This window comes from Pezoporus flaviventris, unplaced genomic scaffold (genome assembly GCF_033815535.1).
Source record: "Pezoporus flaviventris isolate CSIRO_AGI_PZ_B2104156 unplaced genomic scaffold, CSIRO_AGI_Pfla_v1 ptg000083l, whole genome shotgun sequence".
Classification (NCBI taxonomy): Eukaryota; Metazoa; Chordata; class Aves; order Psittaciformes; family Psittacidae; genus Pezoporus; species Pezoporus flaviventris.
In genome coordinates this window covers 1,458,291-1,476,919 of record NW_026892631.1, presented here as the reverse complement: position 1 = coordinate 1,476,919, position 18,629 = coordinate 1,458,291, and the positions used below count along the sequence as shown (strand labels likewise).

General features: G+C 42.3%; 1 protein-coding gene across 2 annotated transcripts in view; it reads right to left on the bottom strand.

Annotated features, from left to right (window-relative positions):
* The window catches only part of TGFB2 (transforming growth factor beta 2), a 63,454-nt gene that overhangs the window by 5,948 nt on the left and 38,877 nt on the right, over positions 1 to 18,629 (bottom strand). For both annotated transcript variants that reach the window (XM_061475587.1, XM_061475586.1), the window contains 4 exons: positions 17,549 to 17,712; positions 2,836 to 2,968; positions 2,614 to 2,724; positions 146 to 320 (listed from right to left, as the gene is read on the bottom strand). In XM_061475587.1, coding sequence (XP_061331571.1) covers positions 146 to 320; positions 2,614 to 2,724; positions 2,836 to 2,968; positions 17,549 to 17,712 — 583 coding nt within the window. The remainder of the gene's footprint in view (positions 1 to 145; positions 321 to 2,613; positions 2,725 to 2,835; positions 2,969 to 17,548; positions 17,713 to 18,629) is intronic.

Below are 18,629 nucleotides of genomic sequence, written 5' to 3'. Positions count from 1 at the left end.
CTGCTGCACATAGACCCCGTGAGTCCACAATGAGGATGCAAGCTCTGTATACATGCCAACCGTAAAGAAACATGATAAGCAACAGCATTACACCTCACAGACTGGTACTACTGAGTAAGTATATGGAATATAGTTGCATAGTTACCTAAAACAATAGGCAGCATCTAGAGCACGCTTCTTCCGCCGACTGGGCTGTTGCGACTCAAGTCTGTAGGAGGGTAATAACATTAGCAGAAGATGTGGGGTCTTCCCACTGTATTTTTTCCTATTGGACTTTAAAGCTTTCACATCACCACTGGAATATGTGTAGTCATCAATACCTTCAAAAAATACATTTTGGTGATAAACATTGTGTTGCTTTTTCTTCACAAATTAAATAAACCATCTCTTAAAAAAAAAGTCTCTCAGAAATGCTGACATCAGCATGTTCACTGGGCAAGTGGGGGTAAAATTCAACCCAAGATCCCTAAGATATTCACAGTTCTCATGTTATCTATTGTTCAGCCCTCCCACATTTGGTTAGCCATTTAATGGCCTTTCAGCACGTTTACCAGAACTGTTGAAATGAGTAACAGATTATTTCAATCACTGCATCTGCATTGCTTAGTTTCAAATGGCCCAAAGCAATGATGCTTGTGCAACTTCACTTAGGGCAGTATTCCCATCTTTTTAACAGCTATGCACCCTTGAAAACCTTGTAACACCATTAAAGCTGCTCTGGATACTTCACCTGCATTTCCCATTGCTCAGTTCCGTCCATCAGATTTCTCAATCTCACTTGTAAATTCCCCGTCTCCTATTGCCAGGTTATATAAATGTGCTAATTTTCCCCAGAAAGTTATTCTAGCCCCTTCGTTTGTATGGGTATGGCAAGAACATTGATCAAAATATTTCTTCTTAAAGTGTCAGTGCATGACCTCACATTTTGTATTTTCTCTTGAAACACTAACTGCCTTACTAGCTTCTTGAACATGGCAATAGCACAGGCAAAAGCTCACAGCTCACGTTATGCCTGTTGTTAAGACCCTTTTGAAAATTAATCTCCTAAACCAGATGTTATTTAAAAAGATACACTTTTGGTTTTGTAACTTTTGCAATTACAGTGACTAAATATAATACTAAAAAGTTTTTAAATACACATGATGGCTTTAATCATACATTCATGTATTTACTTAAGAGAAAAATTCCAATACAGTGAAACAATGGTTAGAAAAGCTTAATACTTGATGAACAATATAGCCAAATCATTGGAAAACAAATGAACCAAATCATGATATACTTAATGAGAACTGCATAAACAGAATTTGGGCTCTAATATTGCCGTAGTTTTATATGTACTGGTGGATGGTTAACTACAGCATGGTCAATTAAATAACATTTCCCTTTTGAAACTGAAACGTTAATGGCTTAAAAACACAAGGGAGCTTATGTGAACTTGATATATTTACTCTATATCACCTTGTCTGCTGTCCATAAGAAGCACTTATAACCATAACCCTAACCACACACTGTTTACTTTTTAATGCCCACTCAATCCAATTTTTTTACCAAGCTGTCGGCATAAAAATATACTGTGTATAACTAACATACTGATATCTTGCAATAAATTCTACACACCAATATAGATATATAGAGATAATCAATATTAACTAACGTAGTTCTGTTGACTTCACATGAAAATCAGACTTCCACTACTGGAAGTAGGAGCACACAGACAGGCATACCATTGCTGTTTCTTCAACCCCACAATGCAGTAGAATGGCAGTAGAACACTGTAGGACATTTATACACATCTAGAACCTACTGTTCAGCTCTTCCCAAAGTGACTGATGCCATTGCTCAGAGTAATTTAAAATATTACTTCTATGATCAGAGAAAAGCCCAAACCAACAAACCCAAGAGCAGCTACAGATAGTGGGAGAGCTGCAAGTACATATGCAGGTACTCACAAAGACTGTGACCCCCTATACTCAGTGAGGACAAAGGAGGGTGCTTTGTAAACAAAGCAGCCAGCTGCTGCCCTATCTGTACTTTGGAAACTTGCCACACAAGGAGTACTATTTAACACTCAAATTCACTCAATTGCGTTTAACACTCAAATTAACACTTAACTCTCACACAGCTATCTACTGCAAGCAGTTACATGAGTGCTAAACACCATCCTAACTCTACTTTCCAGCAACAGCCTTCTGTCCTAAGCTTGGACCACTACAGTGCTAGGATGGACAGCAGTCAAAGTGTTTATCTTGAAAGGATTCAGCAAGTTTTCTCATGACTAGCCAACAGCGGATTGTTTACTGTGTAACAGCCTTCCCCTACACCCCACAGTGCATCTGGTGTGCATGCTGCAAACTGTAACACAGACACTTAAGGACACAGAAGATGCATTCATGGAAGGCGATGGCTTATTCATGCCACCTGGTTTTGGAATAGTTCAGTTGCTGGTTTTACCCTTGTGCCTTCAATACCATTTCCTACCAGCTGAGAATCCAAATTCTCAAATGAACAAGTTTTCAATCAGCTGAATGCTATATGGAAAGGCAGTAATGGCTGTTTCCCTCCTCATTAGTAAGTACCACAACATTTAAAAAAAATTTTTTTTTCTTTCATTACCTGCAAATCTTGCTTCAAGCTCCTCACTTTTATTTGGGATGATATAATTATTGGAAGGCACGAAGGTGCAGCATGGACAATGCAAGCTAATCTTAAATCCAAGGTTCCTGTCTGCAAAACATAAAAGTAAGTTGCTTTTTTAGATATGGAATGACCCTGAAATACTGCTGAGTTAATGGAGGAGCAGTTAGGGCAGGAGTGAAGGCAAAGAGCACTTGTCACCTCTGTGATGCAGCCATTCATGTACAGCCTCAGTGACATCAAAAGACAACCATTCTCCTTCAGCTCTTGTTTTAACTACTTTGCTGTCGATGTAGCGCTGTCCTGGTGATGATAATTCTTTAGATTTTAGAACCTGCAAGAAACAACAAATATGATGGCCTATGGGTTAACATTTACCTGATTTTTATTAAAATGGACTACCCACATTATAAAATAGCAGAAGAAACTATTACAGCTCAAACCTCTATGGAACAGATGTACATTTGGGCACATTTTCAGAAAGAATTTTCTTAGGGTGAATGGGGAAAGGTAAGTGATATAAAAACACCCTAATGAAATCAGCTTATGCTCCCGAGCAAACATTCCACCACATTCCTTTCTTAGAGAAACCACATAGAAAGACTGCCACAAAAACTTGCCCTGCAACACCAGTGGTCAAGAGATCATAGTAAGTGGAACATCAGAAGAGGCTATTTCACCTTCTTCAGTAATAGCATAGTATCATATGCTAAAGTAAAGCCTGTACAATGTATCTGTACTCTGAAGATACTGATCACCCGTAGCTCATCTGTATGGCATTGCTTTACTCATGCTCCCAGCCTTCCTTCTGATTCAGGTACTAGTCATACAGTAAACAGATGAAAACTTATTGTCCGTCCAGGCAACCTGGGGGTGTGCAGGGCCAGCCTGGCGTGAACTGTGGCCACACATGGGTTTGTACAACAAGGTGATGCTGCTTTTATCCAAACACTGATGCCAGCTGTATTTGTGTCAAGTTTCAGCCAAGCTTCCTACTGATCATACAGTAAAATAAATATCTGTGCAAAAGGAACCCAAGACACAGCACTGTGAGCCTAGAATTTCGTATGCCCACAGTCCTCCCCTATCTGAACAATACACCGAGTGCCTTCACACATACAGGCATAGCCTGCTACTATTTACCCTAACTCTAGGACAAAACCAACCAGGCTGCTGGCTGCTAACAGGTTTCTGTTTTCCTGGTTATCATTATGTTGACAGTTTTGTGATGCAGGAGGCTGGAATGCCATGCAACATTAAGTCACCTCCGATCAAGATACCATATGATAACATCACTTTGTTAACTCCTGGCATGCCAGATGTTCAACTTCATATATTGGTTTGGGATCTTCCTCTCTTCAGCCATTCAAATCCATCTCCAAATGAGTAACTGACAATGTCTCATTGTTTCCTTCTGTTTTCTCAGCCCAGACCAATCTCATATCTAGCAAATGCTGGTGGAATAAAACAATGGTGAAACTGTGCAATACATGTAAAGAAAAATATTTCAAAAGAGGTGTGAAATTATGTCATCATGATAAAATTAGGCTTTTCATAATTAAGCAGAAAAGCAGACTTGAAAATGCCAGATTTTGTCCAACATGTAAAGTCTCCTTGTTTCTTTCAGTGGAGTGCTGGACCTCCCAGAGGCCAACAGTGCAGCTCCCACAATATTTGTCATATGAGAACAACAGCAGCATGGCAAGCTCTCTGACCAACACATAGCAAAAAGAGATGAGATGAGGTTGGTCCAAATCCAAAAAAAGTACTAAGTGCCCCTAGTAGGCGATGCTGAGTTCTCCAGTAGAAACTGAGGGCACGCAAACGTTGAACACTGGGACTTCTTTTTATGAGGCAACCTTCAAACAAAGTGTTTGAACAACTGTTTACAGAGCGTCTGGCAGCAGCGAGGGGACTACCATTGCTCAGAAGTGCCAGAGGGATGAGAGAATCAGTAATCAATGCTGGGAAAGTCCCACTGAAGTACAAATATAACTCTGCCTTCCCTTTGGTCTTTATCAGGTCAACTCGAGTGTTTCTGAGGATGTAATGCAGCTGTCATTATGCAAAGATGTGTTGGGGAGTGGAGGGGTGTGAGGCAAATGGGACACAAGAACTTGGCTTATTTCTCTTCCTTTCTGCACAGTCATATCTTTCCAAAGACTCCAGAAACTGCATACCTCAGTTCTGGAAGTGATCTAAGGATATAAAAGCAAATAATGTGACAAAAGCAATCTCCTGATGTTAACTATAACTGGTCTAAGATATGTTCTGAAGACTCAGCTGTGCCTTGGTATCCACAATAAAATGTCTTTATCCCAATCCCACAGCCACCAGAAGACAAAGTCAAGGGCTGGCAATGTATACCTTGCATGAAAGGCATTTGTAAATGTACAAGAAATCACCACTGCAAATATCCAGTGGTACAAAGAACATTCATCCTCACTGAAGAACAGAATGACAAGAGAAGTATTTGCAGTTTTCTCAACTGTAGGACACTGTGGATTGAAAGAGCTTGACATTATCCATACTGTGGTATCTATGATATCTGAAAGTAAGGCTTCTCTTCATGTTGTTATGCTGCATGTTCAGGAAGAAAATTATGAGGAATGAGGCTGTTAAGTGTGATGAATGCCATACATAACGAAATTAGCACCTCTGCTTCAATCTCTCCTGGGCTAAGTATCTTTACGGTATTAGGGCAATGTACTATCTTAACAACTTGATTGCATGTAAGCAAGAATGATCTAGAGTCATCACTTCTAACTTCTTTTTCTGTTACGTTGCTTCACGTGTAGAAAGCTAATGGATGATAAAATCCTATGCTGGATCCTCACAGATTACTGTTTCCCACAAAACAAACTGACTAAGGACTCTTCACTTTTTTTCCTAGACTGAATTATGTGTTTCCATCCACACTGAAGCAACTGCACTCTACACTGCGCTAAACAAAGAGTCCTCTTTGTAGGAACCCATCATAAATTTTTATAGCTACGATAGTTCTTCAAGTGAGTCTTCCAGAAACTATTACATGAGATAAGCCTTTCTGGGTTGTTCTGCCATTTCCCCCTGTTGGTTTGCATCTTTGCCCTTTGCACTACATTTCTGGTCTTAACTTCCCCATCAGCAACATACCTTTTTCTTTGAATAAACCCTCAAGCATATATTCCCACTGAAAAAACTTCTCTTCCGGTATTTCCAATACTTTCTTTCTACTAGATCAAATAGTTGCAAAAAAAAAAAAACAAACCAAAGAAGAAAAGCCTTTTCTGTGCCTTCCAGCTTTTGTGCTTGAAAGCTTGTCTACTTCTTCCAACTTCACTAATTGGTCTTAGAAGAGATATTACCTTTATCTATAAACATTGCTTTGCCTTCCTATAAACACTGCCTTACCTTTATGCTTAGCCCATTGTAGCCACATCAAACACTGTTATCAGAAATGTTGATGAACAACTTGTACCTCCAGGAGCGAAATGAAGCTTAAAAGGTCTTTGTGCAAGAGTTTTCAGCACACTAAAATATTAACTGAAGATGGGGGGGGGGGAACCCAAAACCACAGGGGAGAAGGAAGATTGAGCTAAACTTCTCCTCTCATTTCCTTCTGGCACCTTATCCATACGCTCCCCCTTAAAGAGGCGAAAATTTTTGGTGTATATATGGCTCGATGTGGATGGCTAGGGCTTTTGGGGTGGGGAGAGTACCAACACCATCTACATGTAGATATGACAGCTTCAATCACTTGTTTGAGTAGAAGGTAACACACACAGCCTCATCTCACTCACTTCTGAGTGACACATTTAAATACCTGAATGCAAAAGTAGCTGACAATGCACAACTGCATGTGTGAGTGAATGCTCAAGATCAACAAACTCAGAACTGTGGCTGTGCAAACATCTATCTGAACATGGGGATGATCTTCAAGGTACACGTGTTTATTTGGTCTCACTTTCAACATAATCCAACACTGCCTTTTCTAATAAAGGATTACACAGGGAACGTATGCATATGATCACATGTGGGAATGAGCTGAATAAACGTGCAAGTGTTACCAAAAGGTTATCCAGCAGACTTCTAGCCCAGTAAGCAGAGTGATTTTCATTCAGTAGTGACAATTTAAATTGTAAGAACAATTTGGTTTTGTCTACCCTCTTTTTTTTTACAGGATTCCTCCCTTTCACAGGAAATCAAATAGCTAAAATGCTTGTTAATCGCTTCTTGACAAAGTACCTTATACAGTTAAGACCTGCCTTCTAGATATCTTCTTCTATGGCTACTACTAATCGCCCCTTCATCAATTAATCTTCTACCTTCTAAGCAACCCTTGGGGAAAAAACTATCTCAGAAATAGCCACAAAAATCCCCTAGATATCACACACATGCACTTACTGTCAGCATATAGCATCAAGGAAAACCAAGCACAAGAACAGACAACACAGTTCATTGCAGAACAGTGCTCACAAAGCAGCCAGATGCAAACAAAGCATTGCTCTTGCTTGTATAGCTACACATGTTGAGGAAGCCCAGCCAGGGACCTCTGTGATGACAGTGCTCACATGCCACCGTCATGAGGCCTGCCAGATTTCTGGTATTGTATAAAGCTGACAGAAATCTGCTCTTCACTGGTTCTGCAAAGGCGTTCTCTTCCCTCTGAAGAGGGACACCCTCTGCTGCCAGCAGGGATCTGTCTCTGCTCCTTCTTGCCCGTTAGAGGAGGCCAGACCAGGATGCTATCTTGGGAGCATATCCCAAATCACTGCGGCCAGGGCATTCAGCAGTGAAAAGCTTTGGTTTTGTCACAAACTGGTTTCAGGAGAATGACAAGTTGAGTCTCCAGAAAATACTGGTCTTTAAATTACTTCTGCCACTTGCTATGCTTATTTTTCAGATCAACTGGAGAGCATTAACTCATAATAAGTATCAAGTAGCTGAATCTTCATTAAAATACCAGAGGATTAAATTGTTTATCCATATGTACACATTTACATTCTCAAGTAACACAGTTCTGTACATAAAATAAAGCACAAGAATTGTCCTCATTTGTATTTTATAAACTGTAAAGTACCCAGAGAACACTATATAATTCATGATAACAAACAAAGCAGAATGTTTGCAAAAGTAGCAGAAACACAGCTCCTTTAAAAAATGGGCCGTATCAGAGGCTGATATAAGCAGAGCAGCTGCATTTGGTGTCACTGTAATTATACTGGTTCAAAACAAACCCCAAAACCCTCCAAACCCCAAGACTCTGTTAATAGAAACATAATTATTTTGCTCAAATTTTCCTTTGCCTACACCCCTTCTCAAATATATAGAGGCAGCTACAGCAGCGGATAACTGAATGAACACATCAGTGTATGTATTCTAGATAATAAACACAGAGAGCAGACACCAGAACAGGCTGTTTTCATGACTCATGACACACCTAAAAGGAAAAAAACCTGAAAGACTCACTGGTTCTTTCAAATAACTAGAGCTCCAGAACAGCAACTTGCTCAGTTTATTTCAGATTCGATAGTCTGGTCAGTAAGTACTTCTGGTCTTCTATAGTTACCACAATCGGATACAGAAGAACAGAATTGGCTAATAAATTCATCAGCTCCACAGCAAGCAAGCAAGCAAGCAAACAAAAAAACAACTGAGTGTGGTTCAGCAGTGATGGCACACAGGCTGATGCATCAATGACATAGATCAGCTGCAGCCAAGAACACCCTAGGGCACATCAAAGGCCAAGCTTTAGCAACAACAAGGGCATTTTATAGCTGGGTTTGAGAATTACAGTTGCCAACTGTTAGGAAATACTTTGGGTGACTTAGAGTTTCTTAAAACAAGTTGATGAACTTTCAAAACATAGTAAGATCATATGGCCACTTAAAAAAACCTGTCCTGTCTGCTGCATTGCCTTGGAACTTGGGAGGGTCACTGCTGTCAGTCAGTGTGGGTTCTGCAACCACTGAATAGCAGTAAATATGACATTATCTTGTAAAAACCTGCTATTAATCGGTTTTTCCTTTCCATGCATTCTGATCTCCTCCCTCCAGATGCTGCTGGCTCCCTGGTAACTTCCTTCCTTCCCTTCTCTTCTCTGACATGTCAGACTCCTGTGATGTTCTTGAGTGTTACAGCATCTCGGCAGGCTCACCAATCTTTCTCCTACTTATCAGTCATTATCCATGGTTTCCATTGGAATTTCAAGCTCCTTTTAAAGTAATGGAAATAACCTGACATGTAAGCTCAAAGTAAGTGCAAACAATGAAATGCAGTGGTATATGATGTGCTAATGCTGGTTAACAGAGTAGAGGTAAGTACAGCTATCATGGCTGAAAACTGCTATTGAGGGGAACCTGAACTAGAAGAAACCTGCAGGGGACTCCAGCCTAACCATCTGCAGTGGAATAACCACAAGCAGCCACTTGAGGTTTCCAAATTCTTATGTACTATTCACCCTACTGAAAGATTCACTCACTGCCTGGTTCTAGATTACAAGTGTCTCCTCAGACAGCTCGCAGAGTCTTCATCCAGGCCTTTCTGAAGCTTCAGGTTAAAAAAAGACTATGCTAATTCCCAGTCCTTTCTCACTCCCTGGTTGAGCTTGATGTCTTTGATCCTATCTTGGACACAAGGATAAGTAAACCCTTAATTCTGTTGTAAATCTCTCCAGTTTCTTACTCATTATATGTGGAAACATACATTATAAATCGCAAAGGCTCTATATTATACGTTCTGCCAGGTAACTAGGAATCTACTGGCTATCAAAATCTTAGCTGCTTCTTATCACCACTAATGCAAGAGACTAAGTGCAAAAATCTCGGTGCAAATTTCTAAGCTCTTCTTGTAACCACTTCTGCAAAAGAGTAATTCAGATTCTGCCTTCAGTGCTATGGAGTTAAAAGGGCTTTACAGCTCCCCTGCTTATCAATGGAAGTCTTTCCATTACTTGCAAAGGTCTCTGAATAAGGCTCAAACTGAGGGCAGAATCTTTAGAGACTAGTATATGAGATGCAGAGCTCCTGCCAAAATACAAAGGTATGGAGTACTTGCCAAAGCTTTAAAAAAAACCCATAGCTCTCTGATCCATCTGCTCAGAACTTGCCAGACACGTTCTTCATGCAAACTTGCAAATAAAAAGAACATATTGCACACATAACCCAACCCGTTTTATATCTGGATGGGCTACAGCTGCAGCAGGATTCTCTTACAGTGTTGGCTGCTACTCGCTTAAAGGTAAAAGAAGGTGAAGTGCAATGGGGGATAAAGAGATGAGCAGCTAAAGCAGGTCAGAAAGGGAGGGGAAGTCAAGGATGTCATGGAATTGCTGTGACTGACTCATTGCATTGCCCTGTGGTAAGGGCTCTGGGGACAGAACAGATCCTGAGAAGGGATTTCCCCTCCATTTGTTCCCCCAGCAGGGCCTTCCTCCTGCCACTGAAGATACATGTGCAGTGTAAGTTGGGGATACAGCCCTGAGGCCGTTCAGCCTGATTTATGCTTAAGCAAGCAGGAAGACTCTGCACTGTATAAGCAGTAAACAAGAACGGAGAGTCTGGGGTCCTTCTCCTGGAAGATTCAGAAATATTGAGTGCAATTTCCTGCTGTTTAGGAGATTTTAAGATAGCTCCAAAGAAAGATTTTATATAAAATGAAGCAAAACAAAACAAAAAATCCTGTAAACTTATCTAGCATTTAGCTTTTACTTGCCAGAGGCACATTGTGTTTTATTAAAACATCAACAAAGAGGAGCCAAAGTCAACAAAAACAGAGTGGGTTCTCCTGTCTTCCAGCCAAATCCCCCAGATCCTGCAGGATACTCCTGTGTTCATCTTCCCTCCTCTTCCTCAGTTCTGCCCCTGACAGCCATATCTCATACTCACATGCATTTACTGCAACACTTTGGAATGAAATTTTCTCTGTTACCTGAATATTTGGACTTCTTTTCTTACAGGCTGTCTTCTTCCCCAGGTGACCCCTCTGTATTCCCTTTCTCTTGCCTGCATTGCTCTCCGTAAGTCATGATTCAACTTGTGGCTTTTTTCCCCACCAGTCTGACTTTCAGCACATGGGGAATGCCTGCTCCTGTACCTTTAAGATTTCATTCTTGAAGAGCATCCAGCCTACCTGGACCCCTCTGTCCATCAGTACTGTTTCCCAAGGGACTCTCTCAACCACCCTCCTAATAAACAGGCCAAAGTCATCCCTCCAGAAGGGCAAGGTAGCAGTATTGCTGACCTTCTTCCTGACCTCATTTCAGTCATTCCTGATCGCTTTGCCCAAGACGGCCTCCAACCATCACGTCACCGACCTGTCCTTCTCTGTTTGCGAACACCAAATCCAGCCACGCATCTCCCCTAGTTGGCTCACTCACCAGCTGGGTTAGGGAGTTATCTTCCACACCCTCCAAGAACCTCCTGGACTGTTTCCTCTCTGCGGTGTTGTACTTCCAGCAGACATCTGGTAGGTTGAAGCCCTCCATGAGAACAAGGGCAAGCGATTGTGAAACTTCTCCCAGTTGTCTGAGGAATGCTTCATCTGTAGCTTCATCCTGGTTGGGTGGTCTATAACAGACTCCTACCAGGATATCTGCTTGGTTGGCCTTTCCCCTGATCTTCACCCACAAAACATTCAACCTTCTCACAACATGAAATTCCAGGCAGTTGATGCAACCCCACCACCTATTTTTCCTTGCCTATCCCTTCTGAAGAGCCTGTAAGCCATCCATTGAAGCACTCCAATCATGAGAATCATCCCACCATGTTTCTCTGATGATGATCATGTCATGATTTCCCTGCTGCACAATGGCTTCCAGCTCCTCCTCTTTGTTGCCCATGCTGTGGGCATTGGTACAGACACATTTAAGCTGGCCTGTGGATCTGGCCTCCAACAGTGACATGCCATCTCCTGGCTCATTTTCCCAATGCATAAAGTATACACACTGCAAATAGCAATAAATCTATCAGCTCAGTGCCCCAGATTTCTATGCACAGCAGCACTGAGTTGGGAGTATGCACTGGCTCATGCCACTAGCTAACAGGGATATTGTATAGTTCTTTAAGTCATCTTCAATAACTGCTCTGTTCCTGGCAAGTGGTAGTTGCATCTGAGATAAGCTCTCAAATCGCAGTGAATATGACACAGCGATAAATACTTCCCCTTGTGCACGCTCACAGATTATTTGCCAAAGTACTGCACACATGGTTTCCAGCATACTGACTTTTTCTGGTAGGGAATACAGTATTTCAGCCCCCAAAAAAGGGTTCTAGAACAAGGACAAAGCAGCAATTTGATTAAATACACTGCAAATTGACTTCCTGTGGTCCTGATCTGCTGCTGAGGAGGCCAGGGAAGGAGAAGGAAGTTGGTAGAATAGAAAGTTATCAGGCCCACACTTTATACTGAGTTTGGCACTTCAAAGAGCACGGTACCGTACATCTGTCATTTAACATAACCTTGTAACCTTTCAGATCCCAAGAGTCTGGCTTCAGGACAGCAATACATGAATTGTGAGATCCAAATATACTCCTTTAGATGTGGGTCAGAGTGATGGCAGTCGATTAAAATCAAATGCCCCAGGTGATATCTGTAATACAGACTTCCTGCGCCAGCTTGCAGCCACAAATCCTGCTTCCTGCTATTTTTTTCCGTGGCATTAGAGACAGCACTTTTTTGGCAAGGAAAGAGAGCAAGGCCCCTCTGTTCCGGATTATATGGAGATCAGTCTAGAGTAGCTCTGCTGCAGTCAGTGTAAATTGCCTCAGATTTGCACCGCGGAGATTTGGCCCACATCTATAGTAGCTCGCCCTAAATGTATTCCCTAACTGAAAAACAAGACAAAACACTGTCTGAATTGAAAGTATTTGAACAACCGACTGTGGTTTAAATTTAAATCTGACTCATAATGGGGTAATATGTTCCACAGCATCTTCCTGCTCATACCTCCAAGTAGTGAGAGAGGCCCTTAAAGAAACGGGGGTTACCACTGTCTGCAAAGCAGACTGTTCTTCCTAGACCCTGAGCAAGCTCCATAGGAGCCCACAGCATGGATGAGGCCCCTTCTCAACATAGCAAGACCAAAGGTCTGCTCCTGCTTGCTCCAAATTCTTCACTGCAATCCAATGTGCCCCAACCTGGCACCTACTGCTTGCTCCAAAACTGCACTCTACTACGTTCTGTGACACATGCCCCTGACCCACAGCCTCTCAGGGACCCACACCCACAGCAGCCTCTGACAACGATCAAAACCAGCACCTCTGTTGCATGACGTTTTATGATGTGTTAACAAAACACGGCACTGCTTCTGTAAGCGGTAATGATTACTTGTTATTGCTTGACCGTCTACATAGCAAAACTACCTTAAAAAAGATACCACAATGCTCTCTGAACGATGGCTTTTTGCCCTGTGAAGGTTTCCACTCATCCAGCTTTGTGGTGGCGCCTATTTATTTTTTGAATGTTTATTCATAAAAGACAAGCTTTTCTTTTTTTTTAAGGGTGCAGGGACTTTATTCATAAATACAGAAGCACCTTAATAAAAGAAACATGTGACGAAGGCTTCAAAGCAGGCAAGAAAACTGATGAACAAAGACATTCCCATAACAACTGAGCTTTACCTGATCAAACTCCAATAAAGCCTGCATTTGGCATAAATCTTTAAAAACATAGCAAAGGCCACCAGAGGATGCTAAAACTTGTTTATTTAATATTATCCTCCTCCCTTCCCCAAAAATAGTTTATCCTTTTAATATTTTCTGAAGTCCTGGTGCACCGAGTGAACCTGGCGCAGTAGAAAGATGGGAGGAGAAACGTGGGAGAGCGCTCTCAGCATTGCTTCCTTCCTTTCTTCCCTCCAGCTTCCCACTCTCCAATGTGCTGATGATCAGCAGCACCACCAGCAGATAACCCTCACTTTCAGGCAGAAGAATCAACAAGAAAGATAGTGCCTTTAGAGGATTTAATTCTTTGTGGCTTCACTTATCCACAGCCAAGAAGAGACAGAGGTTTTTATATGAGCCTTATAGAAAAAACTTAATTTCGACCTCTATGAGATTTATTATTTTCCCTCCTAAAACTACTTAGTATGTGCACTGTGCTTCCCATCTGTGCAGGAACACACAGGATTGCTTAAATACCAAGAGAAGTATTCTGGGTGAAAACAGACATTAAAGCAACTATTTCTGCTCTCAGATATTACCACTTGTCCACTGGTGACAGACTCATCCAGGGCACCTTCATGAGAATTAATCTCCAGGACCCACTGTCTGGAGAAACCTGGGGGGCAGGAAGACCTGGCAAACAGATCCAACAGTCACTCATTCCCAGCATGAATATGATGGGGTGCTCCCTGCTCCAATCCTGCCTCTGATGTAGGAATAGGGCCCTGCTGCACTTAGGGACGGGTGTGAGGGGCCATGGCCCTGGCCTGCCATTCCAAGCAGCCCCAGACTGCTTTCCTGGAGTCAGTGCAAACAAGGGCTGCAGGAAAACACAAAGTCCTTTTCTGATGTGGTTTGGAAAAGGGAGCCAAGTATAGCCTGAGGAAAGCTCAGCTGAAAAGGTGCAGTCTTGTTCTTTTTTTTACTTTAAGGGGTAGATCTGCAAGGTCAGAGGACCACACAAAGAAAGAATCAGGAGAAGAAACAAAATATTTATGTTCTGCTTGCTTATTTTTTCCATTTACCCTGCACATCTGTCTCTGGCTGTTCCTAAAATAGCCCTTCAGAATAATACCATCCCTTCTGCACCAACGGTATACATACCACTACTGAACTGCCATGGGACTAAATCTGAGAGCTCTTGGGGAGCAGTCAGGAGACGTGCATGTGTTCAGGGATGGTTGCTTTTCTACAAACCACAAAAAGAAGGCTTCTGCCCCTCTCTTCCTGCTTGACTAAGAAAGATGAGGGGACAGGGGAACAAGCATTCCCTGAAACTACAGGTATCAGAGGAATTTCCAAAACCCTCATCAAAAGGATCTCCTCAACAAAGCAAAACACCAGGCAACCCGAAACTTGAAAAACTCCCTAATAATTAATTAAGCGTTGCTTATACAGGACAAAACCCCACATTGTTCCTTCTGGGCACAACAGCCCTGGCAAACCCTGCATGTATCTCACAAGACAGGATGTAGTGCTTACGCATGGAGGAGTGGTTGTTGCACATGCCAACTCCACTAGTAAACTCCTCTGCAAGACACACTCACCATGCATGGCTCTTCATGCTGGAAGCAAAGATATCTAGAGTGAGTCTTCAACCCTTACAGAATGTATTTGCCTCTCCCACTTCCACTGAAAAGAACATCTTCCTCATTCTCCCCTTTTACCAGCAACGTTTGTATCTTCTTCCACCGCTAGACACCCCTATCTGCACTATAAACATGTAATTACACAGCCCGGAAGCTTGTCTAGCGTCACTGTGACACTAACGCCTGCTACCCATCTTTCCTCACCTTCAGCTCCTTAGATTTTCTTCTTTCGAATCTCTAAAATTCATTACTAAGTTTTAGGATGCTTTCTATAGCACTGTCCTACATCATAAAATATCTCAAGTTGGAAGGGAATAATAAGGACTGTGGGTCCTTCCTCTTCAATTTCTCCCTGCTTTTGCTTTTCCTGTTAAACACTGCATGTGTTGTGATGGAGATTAGCTGCAGCAGTATTTAGGAACTCAGTATTTAGAGATCAGATGCTCCAGCAGTAGAGCTGCTGGCAATAAACCCGTGCACTTCAGGCTGGCCATCACAGAGCTATTCTGCCTCTGTACAAGGTTTTGGAGAAAGCTGCATACAAGATTGCAAGAAACAAGTATTCCCCAAAGCAGGGAGGAAAATAACCACCAGAAGAAGGCTTACAGGAGCTTGTAAGAAGTAAAGTAGAGAGAGGAACTAACAGGCAGCTTTTATCATTTTAATAGGTGCTCTGCAAGGGAAATGCTTCAGAGACAACTTGCCTCTCTACAGCAAAGTAACATGTCCAAAGTATGCCTGGCACAAACACACACTGAGTGCTCGCTGCCTTTGGCTTGCCTGTTGCTTGGCGGAGAAAAGAGCTAATCCTACAAAAACCTGCACTCATTACTCACCTCACACTTCACTCGGCATACCCCACTCAGCCTAAAAAAGAAACTGCCTTACTCAGAGCTATATATTTATCCAAAGACCTGAGTACCTGCCCTGGATGCAGGTGTCAGTCACTTCCATGGGCACAGGCTTGCTGGAGGCAGGCTCTCCCAAATAAACTCCAGCTGTTTCCCATCACAATGTGAAATCCCAGCCAAGCAAAGTCCCCTTCTTCTCCACCTCTGCTGAACCCTTTGTGTCCCATGTTCCTCAAACACGGAACAGAGATGAATCGACCTCAGGCAACCACAGCTGTACTCCTGGCTAGCAGGTCTCAAAAGCAGAACAACAGAAAGCCCGGAGAAGCCAGCAACTCCTTTTAGGATGTCTGAACAATAAGGTCAAGCCAGAACATATAATCATTTCAGCAGGCTTGTGTGGCAGTGTCACAGGACTCCGTTATATATAGATGACACCAGTGACTCTCATTAAAGACTCTTAGCTTTCTCTTTTAACAAATGACACGTTATTTATGCAACTTTTCTACCAGCCTGGTCTTGGGCAGGAAGGCATCCAGGTTGCAGTCATGAAACCAAGCACCCAGTAACCACTTGTGGACCTGAACAACGTTCAACTGGGAATCACACTTCTCCTACATATAAACAATGTCTAACCAGTCCTTTCCTGCTGTCATCCTCTAAGGCTGGCTTACACGGACACTTCAGCAAGAATATGAAACCAAATTCCCCCTCTGCACCAAGTCTGGCTTGTGCCTGACCAGACCAGGCAGGAAAAGGTGAACATTGAAAGTGAGGGAGAAGACAAACTCAAAGTTGCACCCACTGGATCTGAACCTGATTCTACAGTCAAATCCAGGACAGTGCTCAGGCATAGCTAATGAGGGCAGCAAGAAAAGAGCCATAGAGGGGTTCAGTACACTTTTACAAGGTGGTATTCTATCTGGCACGGGTTTCTGGAACAGTCTGGGGTGTTGAACAAGTCCCGGGTTGCTGGAACAACTGAGAGTTTTACTCCATATAAAACTGCTGGGAGCTGAGCTGTGTTTCTCAGCAAAGTGAACTATGCTTTAGATGAAATATGCTCTAGATAGTAACTGCACAAATACACAGGCTCTCTGTGAGTGACTTAAATGGATTTAAAGTCTTTAAAGACTAAATGACATTAATGTTATCAACAGGAGTGAGAAAGTCACAGCGTCATTTTCTTCCTCATGCCTCAATCCTTGCATTGTCCACTCACTTTCCTCAACCCCTGGGTTATCATACAGAAGCCAGGTCTGAAACTCCTAAGCTTTGAAACTCAATTATTAACAGTGCCATTTATACAAGGAATGGTTAACAGGCTTCTCCTGAACACAAGCCAGAGAATGGAATTTGACTTCCATTTAAACTACAGTACAGGCCAGGTGCTGGGAGACAGAGATCCAGGGAATTATTTATTTGATGCCTTGTTCTGTCCTTTATCATTACATGATGAAACTATGGAGTCCTGAGGCATAACTGCAAGGAGTTTGTACATTTCAGCTTCATACGATTTTGAATAAAGTCCTTTCTAGGAAAAGCAAGGGAAATTGAAACCGGCCTTCAAGTGTTCAAGGCCACGGTGGCAGGGGCTTTGAGCAACCTGGTCTAGTGGAAGGCATCCCTGTCCATGGCAGGGGGTTGGAACTGCATGATCTTAAGGTCCTTTCCAACCCAAACCATTCTGTGATTCTATGAAATAATAGGCTACTTTGAAAAGATGGGATTCAGCTGCTTCTCCCAATGGCTTGTTCCTCCAGCTAGATGGGTACAAGGTGGGTTTGCTACAGAAAGACAGGGAGCTCATGTGTGTGAGGTGCCAGCCTACCTGGTACAGCTCTATCCGCTGCTCTGAGACCCGTGCCTTTGAGTTCTGCAGGCGGAAGACCCTGAACTCGGCCTTCACCAAGTTGGAGGCATTCTTCTCCATCGCCGAGACGTCAAATCTGACTATTCGGAAGTAAAGGCTGTAATAGCTCGGTGGGATGGCATCTGCAAGAAAGCAGTATGATTTTAGTTTTTTATTTTATGATAAAATACACTGTTCCTTCAAACTGAAATACAAGACAGCCTCAGTAAGGGAAATATCTGTAGCACGATTCAGTTTCCAATGGACAATTTAATACTATTAACAATTTAACATAAAAAAAAACAACCCCACATGTGTTTGATTATAGGAATACCATATTAAAAGAGATTAACAACTATTTCCAACTCCATATTCAGGTCATGTGTTTAAAACTCCTGTCTTTCAACATAGGGCTGGAAAATCCCAGATGCTTATGAATTGGGAAAAATCACAGGAGTTGGCATATGGCAAATGCCTTCAGACTTGCACAGACTTCACAGGGATTTTCAAAGACAACAAGTAACAGCAACTCATCTGATCTGTGTGTTCTTTGAAAACCATTTCCCCCCAGAATATGGAGCATAAATTTGTCAGCTTCAGATTTTTTTCATATTTAGCTATTAAAGGATTTTACTGGAACAAAATATGCATTCTGATTAAGGTGACAAAGGCAGGAAAAGAATAAATAAAGGGAGGGAAGAGGCAAGCAGACACTAGACATTATGGCTTTAAACTGAAAGAGGGTACATTTAGATTTGATATTAGGAAGAAGTTCTTTACTGTGAGGGTGGTGAGGCCCTGGCACAGGGTGCCCAGAGAAGCTGCGGCTGCCCCATCCCTGGCAGTGGTCAAGGCCAGGTTGGACAGGGCTTGGAGCAACCTGCTCTAGTGGAAAGTGTCCCTGCCTGTAGCAGGAGCTTGGGACTGTATGAGCTTTAAGGTCCTTTTCAACCCAAACCATTCTGTGATTCCACTATTATAAACTCGATTACATGGATTTTCACCACTTGGAAGCAGTAAAAGCCATAAACATAAACCCCCTCACCATTTATCAGGAGGA